The sequence below is a fragment of the Calidris pugnax genome, unplaced genomic scaffold (genome assembly GCF_001431845.1).
Source record: "Calidris pugnax isolate Ruff unplaced genomic scaffold, ASM143184v1 scaffold219, whole genome shotgun sequence".
Lineage (NCBI taxonomy): Eukaryota > Metazoa > Chordata > Aves > Charadriiformes > Scolopacidae > Calidris > Calidris pugnax.
Genome location: NW_015094507.1, coordinates 5,161,056 through 5,186,218, shown reverse-complemented (window position 1 = coordinate 5,186,218; position 25,163 = coordinate 5,161,056). Strand labels below are relative to the sequence as shown.

Here is a 25,163-nt window from a genome sequence, read left to right as displayed (position 1 = left end):
AAATTCAGCATGAATTGTCTAGCTTCAGAGACGTTAAGTTGTATACACCTCACATTACAGTAATGGAGAAAAATAAGTAGGTGAAACTCAATTAATTGGCATCTTTCTTTATTGACAGGCTAGTGAAGGATGCCCCATGGGACGAGGTCCCTCTTGCTCACTCCTTGGTTGGTTTTGCCACTGCGTATGACTTCTTGTACAGCTATCTTAGCAAGACTCAACAGGAGAGATTTCTTGAGGTAATTGCCAATGCCTCGGGATATATGTACGAAACATCATACAGACGTGGATGGGGCTTCCAGTACCTCCACAACCACCAGCCTACCAACTGTGTGGCCCTGCTGGCTGGAAGCCTGGTTCTGATGAATCAAGGTATGTGCTAAACCATAGGAATGTTTTTTCTGAAGTGTATCAACTTAATCAGCCATGTGTGCAGCAAAGTTATGGTACTGATAGAAATGCTGCTGGGAGTACAGCAGTACTGGGTTTGCTCTTTTGCTGCTTAGAAAAATTTAATTTACTGAATAGAACAAAAGTCTGTGAGCAGATATACAAGGTATAACGTATGTGCCATATAGACCTATGTATGTAAGTTCAGTTATCATCTAAGTGATTCTGAAATTCTTACTGAGCTATAATAATTAAAAATCCCCTTGTGTATAGTCTGTCCTGCCCAGATTTGCAGACAGGGTCTTTCGGGGTAGATTATCAGTAAAGAGCAATGCACATGGTCTCCTTACACAATACATTGAGAAGGTCAGAGTCAGAAACACCCCGTGCTCGGAGCTGGGAACTAGACAACAGGATAATCTGGAATTTCATCTGAGGCTTCTGTCTCCCTGAGAGTACTGCGAAGGTGTAACTTTATCCACCCAAGGCCACAGGTCAGGATATTTCCTTCCAGCATCCTTTCCTATGGAGATGAGCAGGGCTTTACCTTTTTTCCTCTGAACTATGTCCTTGCACCCCACAACAGCTTCCCCAATCCTCTGTTGTTGCAGAAAGCTGGCAGTTTGTGAGATGACCCTGCTTTTTGTTAGAATATAGACCATAATTATGCTTTGTGCCAAGCAATGGTAACATCACATCTAAAGCTGAGCAATATTCCTTTCGCCAAAGGTTGATAGTTGGTTGTGTTTTTTAAGAAAAAAAAAAAGGCAAATTCAGCAACACTTGAGCAATTTGAAAAATTATGCTGATATTTCAAATACAAATAGGTCAAAATATCCAGACTCTATATTTCTCAATGAAAATTCTGTTGTTTTCAATATAGAGCAACTTCATATAAATTTCAGTTTTTTTAAAACAAACTTTTCTTTTGGTCTAAAATTTAAAACAAAAAAGCTTCTTAAAAATTCTTCCAAGATGAAAGGCTTTTTCTGAGGGGGGGGGGAAAAAAGGGAGAAAAGGAGTAAACAGACAATTCTCCCTGTATTGGACGTATAGAAATTAGAAACAGTGTATCCGAGTGTAGACCTTTCTTCCAAAAGGTTTAAATTTCAACTAATAATTGCAAACACTATTCAGCTATTGAAGCATGCAGAGACTAAATAGCCAGCTTAAAAGCATGTAAACATTGTCATAGCACTCAAAAACGAAACTAATAGAAATTAATTCTAGGCCCACAATTGAGTAAGGCCTAATTTGATATAGATACTGCTAACTTTAGGTGAGATTTGTTCTGTTTTGTTGTGCAGCCTGGCAGTGGGTTGAGTCTGTTACTTTTTTATTCTAATGTATTATTATTCTTTTAATATACTACATGTAGAGGGTCATAGCATAGACATAATATATGAGCATAAACAAAATATATGAGTTACAATGGTAAATACTCTGTGATGAATCGTGGAAAATAGCATTCTCGCTAGTGCAGTAGTCAAAAGCTAGCTATTGTGGCTATTAATGTCACAAGAGAAAACAAGGGTGGAAGCATTTGGGATTTTATTCAAACAGACCACTGTGCTGTCAACTCCATCAGAGTAATGGAGTAGTGTCGTTAGCTGTGACTAAAGTAAGCAGAAGTAGCACCACCTGCCCCTCTTGCTCAGGACTTCCCCATCGTATTTATCTCTTCAGCCAGTGGATAGAAATACCATGTAAGATTCAGGCTGTCTGTTTAACTTCTTAGACGTTGCAATTGGTTTTTTCTCTGTTAACTGCGCAGGATTTGGCAGCCTTGACTAGCAGGAGGTCTGAATTGCGTGTCATTCTGCTGAGCATAAATACAGTAATTGTGGGAATGACATGGAACAGTCTTGGTAGCAGGATTGAAGGTAGCTCGTACTGGCTTAGCCTGGCATGTGCACTTCATCCAGCAGGCACCACTTCACCACCTAATGGGGTGTGATGTGCAGGAGCTGAGCTCTGCTGTGTGGTGGAAATGAGTTTGGTTAAACCTGTGTCCAGACACTGTGAGCTGAGTTGTCCTATAACTAAGTTGTCATATAGAAGCACAAGGCAGTTGGTCTCTCTTTAGTCCTACCTCTCTTTCCAGTGAATCCAAAAGAAAATAAGAGAAGGCATGTAGCCTTTCCTCTGCTGGATCCACACGCTGCCTCCTGCAATGCATAAGTGCAGTGCTGAGGCTCTCGTGCTTGTGCTTGTTCCTTGGTGAAGGCAGACAAGCCCTGAGAAGGTCTTCTCACAACCTTTTCCCAGCTCTTGATTTGTATAGAGCAGACCAAAATAGTAAAGTATTTTCTTCAGGAGAAATGTAACTGTCTAGGGCTTATGTATGTGGAGGCTGAAACTTAACCTAGTTGGAAGATTAATTTTATTCTGGAGCTAAGGAATCTGCATTTGGAATTAACCATGCAAAACTTTTCCAAAATAACTTCTGTTTGGATAACCCCGTAGGTTGTACAATAAAATGAAAACGTAAGTAGAACAGAGCATGTCTTAAAATAGAGTGTGTATTAGTAGAATATCAGCTAACTGCAGCTAAAATGTGAAGTTCTATGTATTTTTAAACTCTGAGGATCTCCTTAGTATGCTGATGATCATGCCAGTGAAAAATGACTGATTAGAGTATTTGCATTATTGGAACCCTCTAGTGGGGACTGTGAGTTTGTTTTCATATGGCTTTAATTTGAAATACGATAGTCTTGGCATGGCTTTTCCCTTTCTGCATGTCCTGAATGCAGTAAGGAAATTTTTCCTTTGAGATGGAAAGCATAATCCCATATCATTAGCAAAAGGCGTTTGATAGATTTTCCCTGCTCACATGACCTTGCTTTCCTACGTTTAAATATAGCATTTTATTTTTCACCCTAGAACTACAGGGACGCTGCAGTGCTAGGTTGTATGTTAGAGCTCCAGATTCCTTCCTGTAAAGGATCCCACTATGGAAGTACAGATGACATAAACTGTGACCTATGGTGGTGTAATTTTTTAATTAGATTCACCAACATCTTTTTCTTTCAGGCTACCTTCAGGAAGCTTACTTGTGGACCAAGCAAGTGTTGGCCATCATGGAGAAGTCAGTAGTCCTGCTGCAGGAGGTCACAGATGGCTCCCTCTATGAAGGGGTGGCTTATGGCAGCTACACGACCAGGTCGCTGTTTCAGTACATGTTTCTTGTCCAAAGGCACTTTGATATCAATCACTTCAGCCACCCCTGGCTCAAGCAGCACTTTGCATTTATGTACAGGACTGTCCTGCCAGGTAGGTCATTTGAGTGAATGAAGATGAATCTTCTAATTCTTGAAGCAGCAGTAAATTCCATACTTGAAATAGGACATTTTTAAATAACATTGCACTTGTTTTTTTTTAAAATAACCCTTTCCTTGGATTTTACTTTCATCATCCATTGAAATAGGGACATCCTTGTTTATCACTGCTTAAAGATCATTTAAACAACAATTAAAGATCATTGTTTATTAAACTCTGGTTTTTAAAACCGGTCAAAAATAGGAGCATCACTTGGGAGAAAAAGCAGGGGTTCAGAATTTGATTTCTGGTTTTCAGAGTTTGAAACAGACCTATTTCTGGGATTCTCTCTTTGAAAATAATACTCTTCAAGTTTCTTACTGATTTTTTCCTTTGCCAAATATTACCATGCTAAAACACTAGGTGAAAGGAATAGAAAATTATGAAGCCAGGGTAAGACCATCAACAAAGTATAGGAAAGTTTTATATGATCACCAGTTTTCCACAAAACATTGAAATAGATTTCTATACCATTTTTATTAAAATATTTTTCATATGGAAAATGTAATTGACTCAAACGATAGGTTTCTCTGTGCACGGGTAGTATTTCTGTTCTTTTGCTGGATCTCTCTGGTCTCTCACAGTGTGTTTTAGTAACTCTGATTTGATAGTTGTGACTAAAAGATGGAGATGTACAAATACAAAACCCATTACAAGTTAATAAATATTGCTGACCCCTTCGAGCTTTCAGAAGAGATTTAGTTTCAGGCAGCCTTGCGACTTTTCAGTGATGGTTTCTTGTTGATTATTTGCAGGACAATTCATTAGGAACTGTTATTGTTCAAATTCTTGATTGAAAAGGCAGTGATAACTTTATTAGCAATAAGAACCCAGATCTAGCTGTGTATGTGAGGGGGGTTGAGCGGAGCTTTGGCGTGCCAGCACAGGCGTGTAAGGAGTTGCCCTGACTCCATGTGAGGCCTCAGGCATCTACTGGGGAGAGAGGTTCCTAAGAGCAAAGTGAACTCATGCAAGATGTTTCAGGATGAAGCTGTTTTGTTTTGTTTTTTTTTTTCCTTGGGGGAACCTCTGTTTTCTTGCTGTAGAGTATTTGGATTGACATAGGAAAAGTGAAAGCTGTAAAGAGAAAGTTACCAGATCTGAGTAAGGAGAGGAAGTGGATGGGACACTGTCTCATATATTTTTTTGTAGTACTTTGTGTGTAGCTCATGGCTGAAGAAGAAAGGTGAGTATTCAAGTCAGCTACAGCAGAAGGAAACAGCTCCTGTGTAACCTGTTTATGGCTCATTTACAAGTAGGTCTATAAACATCTGAAAAGGCTGTTTCTGTTTGTGTCTGTTTATACTGGTTGGCTTCACCGTCATGCTCTACAATTGCATCTTTGTACGTTTATTTGTTCTTTCTTACATTCCTTTTAACGTTTTCCCAAGGGTTTCAGAGAACTGTGGCCATTGCGGATTCCAACTATAACTGGTTCTATGGGCCGGAGAGCCAGCTGGTGTTTCTTGACAAATTTGTCATGCGCAACGGCAGTGGGAACTGGTTGGCGGAGCAGATCAGAAGGAACCGAGTGGTGGAGGGCCCGGGGACACCATCCAAAGGGCAGAGGTGGTGCACTCTCCACACTGAATTTCTCTGGTATGAAAGGGAATGAGTGGGCTCAAAATGAATCTGACAGCTGTTTGCTCTTAGTGATAATTCGTTATCTTTAGATCTGTACTGTAGAAGCAGAGATCAAGCTGGCCGTGTGTGACCCAGAGAGCTTTTAGACTCAGAAAAACTTCTTCACTTGGCATAGATGCACAGTGTGTGTTCCTGTGTTTCTACAGAGAACACCTTGGTCTTGTCCTACATGTGCTTTTGTGTTTTGCTTCCATTGCCTATTGCTTTTATAGAATACGAGTGGTTCAAAAGGACTGAAAATTTGCCTGCATGTATTCTTCAGTTTATTTCGTCTATTCTAATGGGTTTTAATCCTGTTTTGTTCTTTACTGATTAACTAAGGGAATATTTAAAGCATAGTTTTCTTTTAAAAGCTATAAGTAGTAACATAAGCTAAAGTAATACAAGCAGTAAGGCTACTTTTTGTTGGTTTTGCACACTAATTTGCAAGTAATGCTGTGAAAAAATATCACGATAGATTACTAGATCCATGTTGTCCATGTAATTTACAGCTCTGCTAACTTGTATGTCAATCTTCTAAAGGTAAGAAATGAAAAGACCCAGGAGGCTTTAGATAAACGTATAAATTCCCTCAGTCTGTAGAGAGAATAAGTACATTTTTGAAGAGTCAGCGTAGCTCTATTTCTCTCTCTTAGAAGAAAAATATTGTTGAATATATGTTGATTTGCATTTATGATATGCACGTTAGAATGTATGCTTATTAGGCTCCAAGCACCCTTCATCTTATTACTTGAAAAATACAGAATCTCTCCTCTACAACCCCAAGCCATCATTCGTTTCTCCTGCACCTCCATGGAAATCTTGGGAATTTACACTTAAAAAATCCTTTTTGATGTCAAAGGGAAAGAGATTTTTAAAGAGCATCTGAGTAAAAGAAAAAAAAAAATCTGAATATTCCAACAGTTGCTTTTTCCCTGTGCTGGAGTGTTGCTCTTGTGAGGAGCATGTCCACTTGAGTTGGAGTCTCAGGGACGAGGTCTGCTTTTAGGGGAATCTTTGTGAAGGACCACTGGATACACAGCAGGCTCCCAGTGGGCACTGAAACTCCCAAAGCCAAATGCAGGACATGAGCTGCAATTGTTTAGGGCCTGACAGAGGCTCCTGGTTAGCTGTAGAGAACAAATCTGATGAGAACATCTAACAGAAATATTACTGGGCTTAATGATGGTTATGTTTATTTTGGTGCTTAAAAAAAATACCAGAAGGTTAGGTTTTGTTTTCCATGATTGGATTTTTTGTTTGTTTTGTTTTGTTTCAATTCCCGTACATCAAAGAAAACAAAAATTCTAAGCATTATAACCTTTTCGGAAATTAAGACCTCTTTTTAAACCAAATGTCTTACATAGTGCAATTTATACAAGAATGCTATGCAAATTTTTCTTCAGCCTAGTTGGAAAAGGAAACTAACATCCACTAAGTGATTTAAATCATAAAAAAAATTATCCTTTAAAAGGCCTTCTTGTTAATTTTTAGTTTATTGATAATTCTGTTCGGAGATTACAGACTTCTATAATCAGTTTGGGGAAACAGATACGCTGCTTCTCTTGGTTAAGTAGTCAATAAGCAGGTGCAAATGTTGATGTCTAGTGCAAAATAGACAGTGTCCACAGCCTGGTCCTAATGTGCCTTTAAAAAAGATTTGTATTGCAGTCAGTAGGAGCTTCATGATGTAAGACAAAACGTGGCTAGTTTGAGATTAGTGATACTCCCATTTTTTGATTGCAGAAGGATTGCTTGCTTTAAACATAGAGCAGATGCTTTCAGCTATTATTCTATAGAAACCACACAACAAATTTATATAGGTATTAGTATGATAAATATCATTACAAGTGTATGATTAGTTCACTTGGGAAGTGTACGCGTGGGCTTTATGGTGTTAGTTTGCTCCTTGATGTAAATATTGAATTGGTTTTTGAGTTTTATACAGGTGCTGCTAATGGAATCAGTCAAGTGATTTTTAAACCCTTTTTTCTCATCTTTATGGCAGGTATGATGCAAGTTTGGGCTCCATACCTCCACCAGACTACGGGGTTCCTAAGCTGCATTACTTTGAGGACTGGGGAGTGGTAACCTATGGAAGTGCTTTGCCAGCTGAAATCAACAGGCCTTTCCTTTCCTTCAAGTCAGGAAAGTTGGGAGGACGTGCAATATATGATATTGTTCATAAGAACAAGTACAAAGAGTGGATCAAGGGGTGGAGGAACTTTAATGCTGGCCACGAACACCCGGACCAGAACTCCTTTACTTTTGCTCCCAATGGCGTACCTTTCATAACAGAAGCTCTGTATGGGCCAAAATATACTTTTTTTAATAATGTGTTGATGTTTTCCCCTGCCGTGTCCAAGAGCTGCTTCTCCCCATGGGAAGGGCAGATTACAGAAGACTGTTCTTCAAAGTGGCTTAAATATAAACATGACTTGGCTGGTGACTGTCAGGGACGAGTGGTTGCCGCCATGGAGAGAAGTGGGGTGGTTTTTATCAGGGGAGAAGGAGTCGGTGCATACAATCCTAAACTGAAACTGAGAAAATTGCAAAGAAACCTCATACTCCTCCATCCGCAGCTTCTCTTGCTCGTGGACCAAATCCATCTAGAGGATGACAGCCCCCTGGAGGCAGCAACCAGTTTCTTCCACAATGTGGATGTGCCTTTTGAAGAAACAGTTGTAGATGATGTCCATGGGGCCTTTATTAGGCACCGTGATGGGATATATAAGATGTACTGGATGGATGACACTGGCCACAGCGAGAAAGCTACCATCACCTCAAGGATGTATCCCCGGGGCTACCCGTACAATGGAACAAACTACGTGAATGTAACGACTCTCCTGCGGCACCCCGTCACGAGGGCCATTTACCTTTTCATTGGGCCCTCCGTCGACGTGCAGAGCTTCACCGTCCGTGGAGATTCTCCCCAGCTGGATGTTTTCATTACCACCAGTGAGCACGCCTACGCCGTGTACCTGTGGCCTGCTGAGGATGGGTCCCGCTCTCCCTTTGCACAGGTTATTGCAGACCGCCAGAAAATTGTCTTTGACCGAGCATCTGCCATTAGGAGCTCCGCGGTGCCAGAAGTGAAGGACTACGTAGGGATCGTGGAGAGGAACCTGCAGCATTTTAAGCCCGTTTTCCAGCAGCTTGAGAAGCAGATCTTGTCTCGTGTACGCAACACGGCTAGCTTTAGGAAGACTGCTGAGCGCCTGCTGAGGTTTTCGGATAAGAGACAGACAGAGGAGGCCATTGACAGGATATTTGCAATCTCACAGAGGCAGCAGCAGCAGCACGGCAGAGCAAAGAAAAACAGAAAGGTAGCCAAAGGCTACAAATTTGTTGATGCTGTTCCTGACATTTTTGCACAAATTGAGGTAAATGAAAGAAAAGTGCGACAAAAGGCACAGACTCAAGCACAAAAAGAGTTGCCTGTTGATGAAGACGAGGAAATGAAAGATCTTCTGGATTTTGCAGATATCACTTATGTGAAGCACAAAACTGGGGTGTCAATCAAAAGCCGATCAGGGCTGGCACAGATGGGGACGACTGCTCGAAGTAGCTCCCCATCAATATCAGCTTCTTATACTCGCCTCTTTCTAATTCTCAACATTGCTATTTTTTTTGTCATGTTAGCAATGCAGCTCACGTATTTTCAGAAGGCCAAAAGACTGCATGGCCAAAGATGTCTGTATGCAATACTTTTAGTAGACAGCTGTATATTATTGTGGCTGTATTCTTCCTGTTCTCAGTCACAATGTTAGCAGAAGACCAATACTAGTTGACCAGTTTATGGTCATATACGTCTATGCAAAAGCATTAACCCTAATAGGGCCAAAGTTTCTCTTTTTTTTCTGAAACATTCCAAAAACAGCTGGGGTAAGATTGGTTTCAGACCAGAAGGGATAGAAGAATAGGGCAAGCAATGAATATCTTGGAAAACTAAGTACTTAATAAGTACTCCTCTTTTGTGTTTTGAGTTGGGCCTCACATCTGAGGGAATGTTATGCTTTGTTCATCAGAGTTCAGTAATGTAAAGTTGTAATTAATTTTTTGGTGAGAAGAGCCCTCTTAATAGATTTGTTTCTAAGGGCTTTCTTTTTTATACAGAATTGGGTTTGCATTTAGTGAGTTTTCATTTCAGGCTGCTATGGATGTCTCTGGACATTCTCTTAAGAAAAGGACATTCAAACACGAGTATGCAGGGCAGATCTTAGCAGTAGACTTCATTTCTCTCTGCCAAACCAAAGAATGCTTCAATGTGGGACAGTCCCATATAATTATTGCAGACCCTTACATCATGTCATCTCTTCCATGCTTTACAATCTGGCATGGTGGGAAATGGGAATCACGTCAGTACTTGCCAAGTGAAAGGCACAATGCCTAGTTGGCAATGGCAGAAGGCAAATGCAGGACTAACTCAAAGTAACACAATTCTCAGGAAAAAAACCACCTTTGTCTTTCAGTCAAGTGTAGACTGTAGAAGGATGAATGCTGTGGGGTCTGTTCTCAGTTTTACAATGCAGTGTTTCATAAAAGTTTTCTATAGTTTGAAGCATGACTTAGTTGGGAAATAATGTCCTAGATCACAGCCCTTCCATACACATTTATAAAAATACAAACAAAATAACCAAAGTGATCCTGTGGTAACCTCAGCAATTGCAAGTATGGAACAAGAGGTATTAAGGAAGTATTTAATGTCTTTTTTCTGTTCACATGGCTAGAAACAGAGAACAGTTAAAATTGTGTGAACAGCCTGTTCTCTATAAAGCACCAGCAAGGGTTCTGCAAGCTCTTGGTGGCCCCGGGTCAATTATTTGGGGATTAGTGGTAAATGGAATCATGTGGTTTATGACAAAAATAAGTTTGACGTCTCCACGTATATCCCCTTGTGTTCATTAAACTGATTTCAAAAAATCATAGCTATTTGAGAGAAGCTCTATGGAATTGGGGCATATCTGTATGTCTTTACAGAAAAACAATTCTTCCAGTACATTTGCTAAATAAAAATATTATCATTGTCTCTGTGGAAAAGTTGTTTTTCTTCGATTAAAATAGTTTTCCTGATAATTACAGTAATGGTGCTCATCAGCCCTTTGTTCAAACCACAAACACCTGTTTCCTCTTCCTTACACTCATCATCTACGTTGCTGTTGTTAAGCCTTCTGCTAGTTAATGTGTTGAAATGTGATGAGCTTTCCTTGTCTAAACATCTTCAGTGAACAGATCAGAATATTTTCACTAGGTTCCAGCTACTGAGCCAGTACTGAACAGGGTATTCACACACATAAGACCTACTCCAGTCTCCAATGCCAGAGTTTATCCAATGAAATTTGGTACATTTAGTCTGAGCAGAGATTTAGGATTCCAGTTACTTTCAGAGTTTCAAAGACACTGTTGGTTAGGTTTTCAATATTATGTGATACTATTATTGGCCACGAAACACTGAAAAATCAAGGTGCAAAAACTGTTGCGGTTTAGTTGTATGGCCCAGCACATCCCTCCACTGGGAGCCGGTGCCATAAAATTGCCCTAGGGTAATTCAGGGAATTGTTATGCCTTATAAGCAAATAATCTGTTCTTGTGTCTCCGTGTCCCCTTTGTGGACCTATGAACCTTCAGGAAAATAAGGAGCTGTGGTAGCTTTTAGCCTTTATGAGACTAACGTCAACAGTGGAGTTTGTACAAATATTTTTATTTATTTCATGTCTGTGTATATTTACCCTATGTCAATTTGCTGTTGCTTTGAAGAATCAACTACAGAAAGCCAACCTATAGTCTAGAAGGCTTTGGAGAAAAACCTGCATTTTTTGGTCAGCTTTTTAGTGTGGTGTCTGAATTCTAGTATGGGATTTGTGTAGCTGCCAAATGAAACTGCAGAATTACAGAGATTAGAAAGTAAGGTATGGTCGTGCACATTAGCTCTCATTTCCACTACGCTTTTCTGCACCGTTCTAGCAATGGAAAGGGAAAAAGGTGGTTGCAAGAGCTGACTATGCTCACAGGCAGATCTTAAAGCAGCTTTTAAAGCAGAGCAGCATTCAAATGAATAGTGTACATGTGATGGTGGATTGAAGGGAAATGAAATGTACCAGTCTGTCCTTCTGAATGGGAGACCAGACCCATTTCAGCATGAAGTGGGAATCTAAGGGTTTTCCAGCCTGTGCTTGGTTTGTATCTGGTATTTTTCTGTTAAAGATTTATGAGTTACCTGCGTATGACTGTAATTACCGGCCACTCTGAATTTCACTGACACAGATGTAACTTTGATTCAGATAGGGCGCCTAAAGTTTGCTTCAACTAGTGATGAAGTCATAATCGTGTTGAGAATATATTTTGGATACAAAAAGAATCTTGATAGTTTCTTACTTATTCTTTTTTAGGTCAGATAATTTTAAAACTCCATCTCCAATGTTTGTGTAAGTTTTGTCTCCATTTTTCACTGCCATTCTTTTTGTCCCTCTCATTCCTTATCAAAGATCATTTTTTTTTTTTTATGGAATGTGAAGCAAATGGAAGAACAGATGGCTCCATGCCTTCTGTAACCAGCAACTCAGGCTGTTGGGCAGAAGTGTCTGTGTCACAATGAAGAAGCAGTTCAAGCCCTCAGGTGGCAGCACACACTGAGAGATCTGGGCTGCCCTTGCCTTACCAGGAGATGCTGCAATGGGGAAGAGCAAGCAAATGGGATTGGCCCAGACAGCCCTGCTGGCTGGTGGGAGGGCTGGAGAAGGTTAGTGTTCCTCAACACTTGCTGATACAAGAGAGGATGCTGTCCTCGCCTCTGTGTTCTTCTTCTGAAGTGCAAAAGAGAAGCAGCCTCAGTGAGCTCTGTGTCCACAGCAGAGGCACTCAGCACTAGTTTCATCTGGATTGGTTATCTTTCACTCCCTATTTTAAATGGATTCACAACACCGAAGTGTTTCTGGCACCTGCCTCTGCTCCTATTCTTGTTCTGCTCCTTTTTGGTTTCTAAATATTTTAATTTTCTTCCTCTCTGGCCACAGGAAAATATGGGTATTCTACAACTGGATGTATGTGCATGGGTTCCTGTGTTCATCTGAGACCCTGCCAACTTCACTCAACTTGTCTTCAATAGCTGATGTTCAGTCATCCATGCTTCATTTCAGGGCTGCAGTCTAAATTAGTTTAAAGTTAGTTCACTGTATTCTGAACTAAGTGAATGGGAATTCACCATGTGTATGCTTGAGGGTGGAATCTGATTCTCAGATTTTTTAATGATTTTTTGAGTCCAGATGAAAATTGGCTACGTATGTTATTATATACATCATTGTGACTAAAGGAAGCAAAGGGAATGGAGCACATTACCTCATTTCTTAAAACTTGTAAGATCAAAGCTTATTCTGAAGGATTATATGTCTGAAATACATCAAATTATTCTGTTGGCCTATGCATTTTCCACTAATGAAAAGTTTTTTCTTAGTGTTTGAAAGTATATAGTGTTTGGAAAATAGCTGTATTTCTGCACTGGGATATTACATTCTCATTTGTTTGGTCTGCAAAAGTCTTAGTTGGGTTCAAACATACCTTTGTCTAGCCCCTTTGCTCTGGCTACTCTATTAAAATTCAGTAGAGTAATTTCAAGCTGGTAAGTCAGACTCAGGTAACAAAGCCAAGGTGTTATTTTCTGTCCTTTCTTGGCAGTTGACTCCAGGCCTGTGAAATCCATTGTTGGATAAATCCATACTGTCACCAGCACATAGTCTGTTTTCTAAGCAGCTTCAACCTTGGAAAAAAAAAATAAATAATAAAGCCCAAGACCCTTTCAAGGAAGAAACATTGGGAAAGACGAGCTCATTGGATCTGCCTACAGGAAATGCCAATGAAGAAAACTTGAGGAGGATGGAGCGTGGAAACTTCCCTGGATTGCCACACTGCTGCAAGAGTAAGTCAGATTAGTTCAGCCTGTGGCAAGAGAGAGTTGGTGATCAGCAAATGCATTTCTTTTTCTCCCTAAAGAACAGGCCTATCCTAAGGATGCGAAGCTGAGCTCTTCAGGACACGGTAAGGAAGGCCAAGTTGCTTCATGGCCTAGTAAAGGTGCTAAAGCAGTTATAGTAAATGATAATTTATAATTATAGTCTAGAACTATATTCATTTCTCTCATGCTTGTCTTTTTTATGCAGCGTAACCATTGTTTCGATTGAGTAGAGTAATTGTATTCTTTCATTTATTGTTTGTCAGGTAATGAAGGTGACTGTGATTGACCCGTTGTCAATAATGAGATCTCATTTCCCCAGTGGGTGATCAACAGTATGCAATGGATTAGGCTTAAAATGTCATCTATTTTACTCTCAGAGGGCTCAAGGCTCTGTAGGACATTCCTCCAATAAACTGTATGGAGGATCTGGTTCTCACGGCAGAAGTGGTAAACTCTGGTAAAACACAATCTTGTGTGCCTAATGAAGTTTCTACCTGCAGATTGCTAGCAATGGGAAAATGGGTAGAGGACCAGAGTCTCTGGGAGGGCACTTAAATAACTCTGCCTTTGTGTAAAGAAGAGGGATATAGAAGTTGTTCAACAGTGCTTAAAAGTGCTTACAGCCACAAATGCCTTGCAAATAAAATGAAACTTATGATGGATTATTTGAGCATTACAGAATAAGTAAGAGTAGACCCAGAGACTTAGAAAGTTACTGCTAACATAAATATAGGCAACTGCGAATGCTTTCCCTTACGTTGTCCCAAATCTAGGTCCTTTACCTGGTATGCAAAGAGCCAATCCACACACAGAGTCAAGATATTTATTTCATGTTTGCATGGAGATGGGTGCCAGGTGGAAGCTCCACAAAGCCAGCGCACCTTGGATTATACATAGTAAGCTTTTTTTCATTTTACAAAAGTCTAAAATTGGCATACTGTACTTATCATTGGCAGCTCATAATTTCACAATAAGCTCCTATTCGCTACTTGCATTCTCACTTCATACTCAATCGTACATTCAAAAATTACTTGGCAGGCTTAGTCAGTAGGAGCCTCATCTAGCAGGCTCCTAGCTTAAGATTTGGAGGTGTGGTTTTCACATTATAATGAGCTACATTCACCTAAAGGACACATACTTTTATTTTCAACACTTTGTAACAACAAGCAACCTTGCAGTTTTAACAGAAAGCCCCAGTTTTCCCCAGTTAGGTTCCTCCTGTCTTTTTGTTATCGACAGGCTGATAGAGCATCCTTGTTTTCTGTCATTGCCAAAGGTCTTTCCTTCCTTAGCAACATCTTAACTGCTTTGCTTTCATCATTTATGTCCTATCTATTATCCTTTCCTTTTGAATCATATCTTATTAGAAAAAAAAAAATAAACCAAAACTAACAAACAAACAAAAAAATCCAAACCAAAACAACAAGAAGACTATTTTCCCTGCCAGTTACAATGTCATAGATTCTCCCAAACGTCAGGACAGGCTGACAGCAGGACTCACTGCATATAAAAGTCGGGTGCTGAAAGTGCACACACACGTGCTGCTGAGCGTAATAGAGCTCAGCCAGAGGTACGAGCCAGAGGTAGCCACCATGGAGCCTGACACAGCTTGTACATTTGTGGCAAACTGAAACAGCTTGGATATTCTGCAGGTAAGGAATGAGATCGATTAGAAAAACTATATGAGCAAGTGAGGTTGAGGACCAGAAGCCAGGAATTTCTCAGTTCTGTAAAGACAAAATTCAAGTTACAGGAGACTGAGACCGTTTCTAGACCTCCCATGTGGTCATCATTGCTGAATGAAGAGTGGATAAATGTTTATGTTAGACAGAGGGATGTATGCTAAATTTTAATTAGATGCTATGTCTAGTATATCGTGTAGGCTGTTCGCTGAGAGAGGGGTTGAAAAATTTGGTGTGTAGTCACCCATCGTTTCCTTTGTCAAAAGCAGTGCTTCCTGGTGAAGTTATCTTCCTCAAGGGGTGTGTTAGAAACAGTAGCTGTTCCTATAAATGTCTTTTCACTAATTTCACTTTTCACTTTTCACTAATTGTATTAATAATTTTGAGCAGTTTCTTCCATATGGATGATTGGTTTGCCTGTCTTTTAAACTTACTAAGAAGAAATGACTGGCATCCCTTCACAAGAAGATTCATTAGGTTTCCTTTATTTATTCTTAAAATGCTCACCTGATTTTGCCCAGAGAGGGCTGTGAACTTATTGGCATAACTAAGATCGCCGCATGTGGGCGGCTTTAAAAGTGATAGTGTCAGCTCTTGCAATGCCTTACTGATAGAAAATAATTCTTTAAGTAAAATTTGGAGAGCAAAGGAGCCTGGGATGGGAAACTGGAGATGGGGGAAAGAGGTGTACTGCCATGAACTGGAGAACTAGTTAAAGTTTGAGATGAGGAAGAAGGATTAATTGAATGAAAAAGTACAGAGGTTATTTTGTGGCCTATGGTCAGACAGCGTTAGGCCACACACAGAGTGGAACAGAATGAAATCTCAGCTTTGCAACAATTCCAGACAGCAAAATGTAATGGCATTAACATGGAATAGAAAACATTCACGATAAGAGTATAGAAATATTCTGGGTTTAATGTACTGAAATTTGCAAAATTATTTTATGGCATTTCATTCTCCACAGTAAATGAAAAAGACTGGGCTTTGTTTTCTTAGAACTGACTAGTTGACTACTAGGATGATTACAGATGAGTTAACTCTGTAATCTACCTCACTAAGGCTCCTTAATTTCGACATAAAACCTGACAGTGTCTACCCTTCTAGTCCTATGTAAATATTATATGTTTTCTTATACACTCATCAAATATTTTTCACTTAATCCACAACCAACGCTTAAAGAATTGTACACTTGTTTATGGCACTTACAGATTGTAGATGAGTGTAAATCAAACAGTAAAGCCCTCACACTGCTGGGTGCTGTAGGACACTTGGACTAGGTTACAGGACCCTCCCCATCCAGAAATGAGACCTATAGTGGACCTCTAGTGTTAAAAGAGCAGCAATAAATAATAGCAATAGTACCAGAACTTACCCCTCAGAGCACCCTTAAGAGCTACACTTGCTTTTGCAGACTTGGTTCCTTCCTACCCACTAAAATTCACTTTCAGCCAAAAACTGCTAATAAATGTAATGCCTTAAAATAGCAGTATAATGTACACAAATGCTTGTAAGCTGTGCATGTCCAGTCACTGTGCTACTTCTCAGGCTGCTGCTCTGCTAAGTATTACTACTATGAATGATTTATGTGGTGCCACTGAGCTGTGTGACACTTCACAAACATGTAAGAAGACTGGTTCAACCGTAAAGTCAGAATAACTTCCTCGGTTTCACAAACTGGGGTAATGGGCCTCCAGGGGAGGTCAGTCCACCTGGAGGGTAGGTGCAGATCTGCTTGTGGACAAGACCCCCACTAGTTAAGCATTAATTTCACCTGAAACCAGAAAAAAGTCGTTACTAGAATTTTCCTAGGAAAAAAAAAGACTTTTCCATATGTCTTTCTGAACCGGGCACTGAAAAATGCAGCTTACAAATCTTTCACTTGAAAAAGCAAGTCCATTTGTTACAAAGAGAAAACCAGTGCTGAGGTGCTCTTTTTTATTACATCCGTGGATGTACAAAATTTTAGATTAATAGCTTGAAGAGGAAGTTGAGCTCGATAAGACTAATGTCAGGAATTTGGGACAGGATAGGCCTTGATTGGAGTAGCTAAAAAGAGATGATGAGTTGAAAAACAAAGCCAGTCTTTTGCTATTGTAAACAAATAGCAAATGTCTCAGCAAAAAAAATAAGTAACCTATTGTAAGGACTTATGAACATGAGTACAGAATCTACTCAGTATGTACTAGCAAAGCCCCCCAAATATGTACCAGCACGCACATACACACACTGCATTAAAGACCAGTGTTATGCATTTGATACAACCATAAAAACTAATTAGACTACAGCTTTCCCACCCAGAAAATATTTGACATTCATTCAGCTGCAAACAAAAGGGCAGAAATTAAAACATCAAGGAGAAGCTTGATAAAATATTAAACAAGTCAATTTGTTTTCAGCTGACCACTTCATTTTAACAAAGTATATTTCAAAATGGAAAGACGTTTCAAATTACAAAAATAATCATTTCATTCTAAGAATGTCTATCTTCTTCGTTCGAGTGTCTATCTTCTTCATTCTGACATTGTTTTCATCCCCCTTGGAAGGCATGAAATTTAATGCAAATCAATGCAAAAACAACCATTAAATTGGAATTCTGGATTCTTTTAACAGAAAGCTTTTTTTCTGAACGCTTCCCGGTTAATGCTTTATGACTGCTGTGGTGACACAAGTGTTAATTCAGAGGGCGAGAGGGAGCTGCCCTGGGAGAACAATGCTGTGAGGTGGAGAGGATGCCAAAGGTTCTGCACTCCCCTGCCCCTCTGGCTCCGGGACCCCCTTCAGCCCCCGGCTCCCGAGGCTGCCTGCCAGCCCGGCTCACCCGGGCCATCCCTGAGCCATGCTTGGCTCCCAGCACAGCTGCTCCCCTGCTCTCCAACCAGGGTGGTCTCTCCTCCCTCTTCCCACCTCTTTCTGCCAGTATTTAGTGAAAACAGGTTTGCTTGGAGGGGAGGGTTAATCCACAGAGCTCCCTTCCCTTTTTCCCAGGAAGCTTGTTCCTGAAATCATATTTTATTGCAGATAAATAAAACGCTGCTAAAATTAGGCTCAGAAAGTGAAGTAGCAGGGTTTCTTGGCTGTAGTCTTCCCCCTTTGTGGTTGTTATCTGCTCCAGAGACCTGCTGTGGCCACTAAGATCCCTTGCTAAACCAGTAGTTCTCAGAGGCAGCCCATGTCCTTGGTGCCCTAACGAGGTGCCTTTGCCGTGATTTCACCTTGCTTCTGTTATTTCTGCCATCCCAACGTCTATCTGCTAATACTTCTTCAGACATGGTGAGTTCTGATTTCAAGGTAAGCTAACCATTGCCTCTAAGGAAGAATCAAGGCAACAATATTTGCCAATAATATGAAGTTATTTTGGATAGATAAAAACAAACCTCTGCTCTAAAGAACTGCAGATATAGTTTCTTAAACTGCCTGACCAGAAAGCAAAATGGCAGGTTAAATTCAGTGTAGAGGAATTGGTGTTCAGAGTGAAATGAAATCCTGCCTTCGTACATACACAGATAGACCCTGAGCTGACTGAGATTATGCCTCAGGACTGAGATTTCTTTATTATCATATACAGCTTGCTAAAAGATCAGCTCAGTGCTTCGCAGATGATCAAAGAGTAGTTAAAATTCTAGAAATTAGTATAAGGAAAGAGAAAACAAAGTCATGTCAGTATGCTGTTGCAGCAAACTGTGCTTCAGCTGTACCTTCAATATACTGCAAATCTGATATATTCCCCATTTCCCCTTGTGAAAAATGATACCTGAATCCTAGAGAATGGTTCAGGTGGTAACATGGATTAAAAAAAAGTATACAAAGGTATAGATCAGACAAGGACTGATTAAATATATTAGGGGCTCCTCAACCTGGAAAAGAGGGGGCTATGATGAAGATGTACAAGATGAAGAGCTAAAGGAGACACCAGGTAGGGATCTGCTGTTTCATCTTTTTCTCTTCCAGAGCTTGGGGGTGGTGTCAGGTTTGAATGAAGGTTAAGCACACTTGCTATACAATGTTTTGGATGTTAAAAAGTCTGCATAGGTTAAAATTGAAACCAGACAAATTTAGGAGAAATACCTCAACAGGTGTTAGATGCAAAGGCAATCCCTGAAATGCAGTCGTGGGGTGTGTGTTCCTGAGCTTGCTTTCCCTTGTCCCTGTGCTCCTCCTCAGCTGTCTCCTGTAACCAAGAGGTGAGCAGATTAACTCAACCTCCAATCTGATTCACTCTTGCTGGTTTTGCATCCTTTTTCATGCCTTATATTATGCTGCTGCATAATAACAAAGCAAAGTCTTCTCCAAACCAAGGCAAGTGTTTCAGTTAGAGGCATGCTCTCCTCCGCAGCAGCAGCTTGGTGCTGAGCATGGCACATTTGGTGCAAGCCCCAGAGAGCAGCAAGGGCACTTTGGAAGGTTTAAATGACCCTCAAAGCTCGTTGAAAGTAATTTTGGTTCTCACAGAGTTTTGACAAGTCCTTGTGTTTCCACCGTGCGCGGTTCCTGCAGCCCCAGGTATGGCACAGAGTGACACAGGCAGCGTCACACCTTGCTGTCTTGCCTGAAGTAGTCAGTACCAAAAGCAGGCTGGCCCAGCTGGCAGCAATGTTTGCCCGAGCCTGGTGTGGGACTATGGCTTTGTGGTTAACCTCCCCACCATAATAATGGCCAGGAAGAATCAGTGCAGTATAAATTACATCAGTTTAAATCTGATCAGGATGAATTCATATTGCTGAGGTACCCAGTGAGGCCAGAGGGCTCCTGGTTCATGCAAGAGGCAGGTGAATTTTGACCCTAAAATCCCAGATAAGTGGTTGTGGCAGAAAAGATGGTAGTGACCACCAGCTCCCCGGCTGGATGCACATCTGGGTGTCACCAAGCATGTGACAACAGCAAATCACTGCACTGCCTCAGAGAGGTTCAGTTACATGGCTATGAACAAACAGCAAAGCTTCAACTTCCTTAATTCTGAGTGCCAGTTCGTCTCATCTAGATTTAGACTAGACAAACCTTAGCTAGGAGCTTGGTTGAGCTCCCTCAGGGTGTGAATGAAACCTGTGGGCTCTGGGAGCGATTTTTTTCATAGGCAGCTCAGTTCCTTCCAGGTACTGTTTTTATTGTGCAAGCCTTTTCCATCATTTTTCCATTTCATGCCATCTGCTTAGTTTCTGTTGGTTTAGTGGTGGGGTTTTCTTCTGGGCTACAAAGCTGTCACTACCTGCTCTGGAGGAGGGAGTCCAAAGTCTGGTTCCTGGCAAATGGTACTCTGGTAGCTGGAGCTTCAGTGTTGTGTGTGCACTGGCTAATTTGTTCTAACTACTTGAAAAAGATTGATTGATTTGCTTGAAAAGTTAACATGATTATAATTGAATCTTCTTCCATAAGAGAAGTAGCCATATTGTATTGCTAATAATAAGGCAGGATAAAAAAATGTACACAGTCCTGGGTGGTTTTCTCACGTTTTACTCATGCTTTGAAGCTGTTGCCTCACTGAAAAGCTTCACTGAAACGATGATGAGGTTTAAGCCATTGCTAGTTACAATGCCTGGGTGGACAAATACAAACTGCTTCTACGGAAGCAAAGATAGATGTTTGTTATTTTGACGTTAAGTACTGGGGTGGGTTTCCGCTGTGGTCTCCACTTGCCCTTGATGCTGTGCAGTGAGCCTGTGTTCTTCTGTTTCCTCTAAGGAGAGCTGCTTCTATGCCTCACTGCATCACCACCACCAACAGAAAGTGAAAGCTCTGAGAGGTTCTCTAGGCTTTGGGAGCTTCAGGACGTTTGCCTTTGCCTTTTCCTTTTCTGACTGAGATTTCACCCTCCTCAAAGTAAGGAGAGGCAGAAAATGAATAAGTTACGTGGGGTGATAGACTTCTGCCTCCGCCACCAGACCGCTGTGGGTTACGGCATCGTGTCCCTGCTGACGGCTGCCAGCGAGCAGATCTTCTCATCTGTGGTGTTCAAGTGTCCCTGCAACTCTGGGAACCTTCTGTATGGCTCCGTCTTCCTCCTAGTGCCTGCCTTCATCCTCTTTCTCTTTGGCTACATGGTGAACGCCAAGATGTGGCGCCTGCTGACAGGCAGCTGCCCTCAGGAGAAGCGCTGCAGCTGCAGCTCCTGGAGGACCGGCACCCAATGCTGCTTCCTGCTGCTGCCGGTGACAGCCAGAACCTTGGTGGCCCCTCTCACCTGGATCGCGGTGGCCCTGCTCACAGCCAGCTTCTACGAGTGTGCGGCCAGCGGGACTAGCCTGATAAAGAACCTCATGTGTAAAGGCAAAGACGAGAAGTGCCACGAGGCGCTGGTCAGAATACCCTGTGATGAGAGGATACTACAGAAAACAAACTTCTCCACTGAATTTCCCAGCCTTCAGGCACAGTCCCAGGTAAAGCCTCGCTGCTCTTCTCTCCACCCTACGGGCTTCAACCCTGGCTGCTCAGTGTGTAGTGGAGCCTGCTGGGGACTATAAACCGTTCTTCTTTCTCACGCTATAGAATTACTAAAAGCAGACAACGAGCAAAAAAGCCATCCCACTAACAGAAAGGTAATAAGTGTGTATCTGTGCTATTTTCGGGGTTTGTTTGTTGGCACGGCAATTGCTTGGCACTGCCATTTACAAAATCTCTTTCAAAGCTGGGAGGGGAACCAGCCTCAAGACCAGGGCTTCACGGCAAGTTTTCTTCTCGTTTAACTTAAGCATGGTGCAAGCGCTTCTCTTTTTCCACTTCGACCCCTCTCAATACTCCAAACTTTTGTAATTATGCATTAGCTGAGGGGAAGCTGAGGTTACAAATAGAGAGGAAGCTGATGTCTTCTTGCAATAGAGAACTGGAAAGTGAAACAAATAAGGACAGCTTGTTTGACTACGAATCTCAACACTTGAACCTATTAATAATTTCACACTTGTGTTCTAGAAGAATAGTTCAAATATGTATCTGTCTTGTTCAAGTGTTCTTGTGCTGAAGGCAAAATGCATGATCAAAAAAATAGCACTTGTGGGTGGATTTTTTTGTTTGGAGTGAAACAAAACCCCCAAATCTTGGCAGCACTCCAGTTTTGTGTCTGGGTTTGTGTGGTTGTCGTCTTAACTCATAGAAAAAACTCTACTCTTAACTCGTAGAAAAATCAGGTTTTACCACTCTTTCTCAGGAAAACATGAAGGCTAGTTAGTGGAGTTAATTTTATAAAAGATTATAATTACTTGGATTTTTATAAGTTCCTTTTCAGTACAAATGCTTATTAAAACAAAAAAACTGTTTACATTTGTTAAATATTTAGCATGCTTCTCCTCCAAGAAAAAGGCTGAAAAGAGGCAAACTCTATACTATTTAATTCAGATAGGGTAAGAAAGAGGAAAATCAAGGAAGGCTGATTCTTACTGATACTGCTATCAAATCTAAAAGAAAGAAACCAGTCAAACAAAAAGAGATAAAGTGTGACATACTTTTTATTACTGACCATTATTTTTAATATCTGATCTACTGTCAACAAAATTAAGAATCAAAAGGAACAAAAGTTCATTTTTCTTTAGCAGTCTGTGTTTTTCACTTGAAAAAAAATCAGCCTGAGGTGAAAGGGGACTCTCTGAGACCTTTGCCTGGAGCTTCCAGCAAAGTACCACTAGGTACTGGAAGGATCAGCTTCTACTAGGACACTCACTTTAGGTGGACCATCTGAGACTTATCTAGGTTAAAATTGTATATAAACCAAGAATGAATTCCCATATTCAGTAGTCAAACCTGTGTCCTGCCTATAAAACCTGCAGAGTACGACTTTGCCTGTGTGCTGTTGCAACTGGCTATTTTTTTTCAGGCTCAGACATCAAGGAGAGGAGATAATACTTTCCAAGAGCAGATAAAACACAGTCAGCAGGAGGTCTAATTCACAACACCAGAGGTGGACAGGGCAATCCTGCACGCTCGGTACTACTGTAAATCTGACCACAACTGCAGAAACTGCTGGTCTGTGCCTTGCTTTTAAAGTTAAGAAACTGGATATAGTTGAGAAAAGAACTTCAACTTTTCTTTTTTGGGTATTCACCCTCAACCAAAGAAGATCATCTCAGGGGTGAAGAGGCTGAGTGCGGTGAGACACAGGAACAGGTTTCACAGAGAGGTGGTAGATGCCCCATCCCTAGAAACATTCAAGATCACGTTGGACAGGGCTCGGAGCAGCCTGATCTAGTTGAAGTTGTCTCTGCTCATTGCAGGGGTGATGGACTAGATTGCCTTTAAAGGTCCCTTCCAACCCAAACCATCCTATGATTCTAAGCTCTGTAAGGCTGGCTGAATTGTGTGCATGGGATCCTCTCTTTCCTCAGTGACCAGACTGTACCAGGCACTACAGGGTGTCTTCGCTTACAATTTTCATGTCTGCTTGAATGTTAAATTCTAGACTTCTACATATGACCATGCAAAACCACTGCTAACCCATCTATCTCTTTTCCAAGCTGATAGGATGGTTCCTGATAGTCATCATCGCGACCATGGCACTGATTTTAACATGTGTGAACCGCTGTTGCTCCCCAGTCAGCTATCTTCAGTTCAAGTTCTGGAAAATTTACTTAAAAAAGGAACAGGAGCTCTTTGAGACCAAGGCTAAAGAGCACGCAACCAGGCTGGCAGAAATAAATATGAAATGCTTTTTTGAAGCCACTGACCCAGTACCGTTTTACACTCCCAGCCGTGAAGACTGGTGGAAGATTTCAGTCATGTATAGCCTCAGTTCACAAGAGCAGTATTACAGCATGATACACAAGTACGTTAACACAAACAGAGGCAGCGGCATCAGACTTGAGAGAAGAGATCAGAATCTCCCTGTTTTAGGATTCGTGGATGAAGCAGATACAATCGAAGCAGGGCTTTAATGCAGAAAATCTTCTGCAATGCTGGCTGTCTTTTAACCCTACTGATATAAGAAGAATCTCATTCTGTGCTCTTATTGAAATCTACGCAAATTGTATGTAAAAGTTGACAGTTGTAACTGTCAGCAGATTTTTTTTTAAATACACTTTATTAATTTTGCTTAAGTACATTTAAATAAATACATTGGTCATGATGGGAGTTTTTGTATGTTGTTGTTCATTAAGAAGAGTCACATGTTTAAAATAACAAGCATCCACAAAGATGTCAGCACATACTACGTCAAATTAGTACCAAAGACCTTAAGGGCATTTGGCAGCTGGAGTGACAAGACCAAACCTTCACACTTGGCAGTATCAAAGAGGCAAAAAAGGAATAGAAGTTCTGATCAGAAGTTCAGCTTAGTTTATTAGGTCTCACTTGAAAATATACCTTTCAGTGGAGCTTAGAGCAAGCTCTAGACTAAAATATTTACTTTCAGTCATTTAGTTTCTCAAGGCAAGCACCATATCTTTTAAAATCTGGGAAGCAATTAGTATTTTGGAGCTACCTGTGCGTAACAAAGGAGGCCACGGGAATGGCCAAAATGTCACCATAGGTGTGTGCGCACACACCCACCCCTGTGCAAGTCCAGTGCCACAATGGCTTAACTAAGAGAATGTATCTTGCAAAAGGACAGTATAAGTTATTCACCTTCAAGATAATGATAGAAAGAGAAGAATATTTGGTTGATGGGATGTTGCTGGAAAAGGGAAAATGGCCATTGCCTTCTAAAAACCGTTTTGTGGTCAGCCGAAGTCACCACGTGTCCATCTCAGCCAGCTGGGCACAACCAGCAAAAACCCCACTGAGGTTTCCTGCAAAGCCAGTGAAATCAGGCAAATTCCACAAGACCTTCCAGCTCTTATTTAAAAAAAAAAAAGTAAAATAAAATAAATTAATAAGTAGGAAAACTTGTTACATGTTGTAACACATTGTTACATGTTGTAACTCCTCCCTGGCAGGTAACAGCACACTGGGCTGAGCCCAGGCTGGGTAATAAATAACTTAGTTTTTGTTCTGTACAAAATTGTTCTCTTAAAGCTCCATTGCACTATGCCAGCATTGTACAACACTGTTAAGACAAATGAAGGGAGAAAATTATTGTGAGAATTGCACAGATCTGGTGGGAAGGAACCCCGCTGTCCCCAAGGCAAGAATAGCAGGATTAAGAGGTAAACAGGGAAAAATAGGAGACGAGGGTATAAATCACAGCAATAAAATTGGAGTTAACTCTGGGTTTCGCTGAACTGAATTGAGGGTTCGTATTTTGGTTTAAAATAAGCACTTTGGTGAGAAGGTGGTGAGCTGGC

At 40.9% G+C, this 25,163-nt stretch overlaps 2 protein-coding genes across 8 annotated transcripts in view; both read left to right on the top strand.

Annotated features, from left to right (window-relative positions):
* DSE (dermatan sulfate epimerase) overlaps positions 1-10,360 on the top strand; it is a 33,333-nt gene extending 22,973 nt beyond the window's left edge. For all 6 annotated transcript variants that reach the window (XM_014964767.1, XM_014964766.1, XM_014964768.1 and 3 more), the window contains 4 exons: positions 119-372; positions 3,424-3,663; positions 5,100-5,307; positions 7,340-10,360. In XM_014964767.1, coding sequence (XP_014820253.1) covers positions 119-372; positions 3,424-3,663; positions 5,100-5,307; positions 7,340-9,101 — 2,464 coding nt within the window. In that variant the 3' untranslated portion in view covers positions 9,102-10,360. The remainder of the gene's footprint in view (positions 1-118; positions 373-3,423; positions 3,664-5,099; positions 5,308-7,339) is intronic.
* Positions 10,361-12,846: 2,486 nt separating this feature from the next.
* On the top strand, positions 12,847-23,989 carry FAM26F (family with sequence similarity 26 member F). Of its 2 annotated transcripts, XM_014964409.1 has the most exons (4): positions 12,847-13,243; positions 14,053-14,175; positions 20,641-21,335; positions 23,400-23,989. In XM_014964409.1, exons 3-4 carry the CDS (start codon positions 20,796-20,798, stop codon positions 23,814-23,816), a joined length of 957 nt encoding a protein of 318 aa, XP_014819895.1. In that variant the 5' UTR covers positions 12,847-13,243; positions 14,053-14,175; positions 20,641-20,795; the 3' UTR covers positions 23,817-23,989. The 2 variants fall into 2 exon arrangements, with proteins under 2 accessions (XP_014819895.1, XP_014819896.1); XM_014964410.1 differs by lacking the exons at positions 12,847-13,243; positions 14,053-14,175 and adding an exon at positions 17,997-18,252.
* The last annotated feature ends 1,174 nt before the right edge of the window (positions 23,990-25,163 follow it).

Bases quoted from the DNA above. Each gene is read 5' to 3' on its own strand.
- FAM26F (XM_014964409.1), top strand. From the start codon at position 20,796: ATGAATAAGTTACGTGGGGTGATAGACTTCTGCCTCCGCCACCAGACC. The intron at 21,336-23,399 runs GTAAAGCCTCGC...CTCTTTTCCAAG, and splicing joins GCCTTCAGGCACAGTCCCAG to CTGATAGGATGGTTCCTGAT.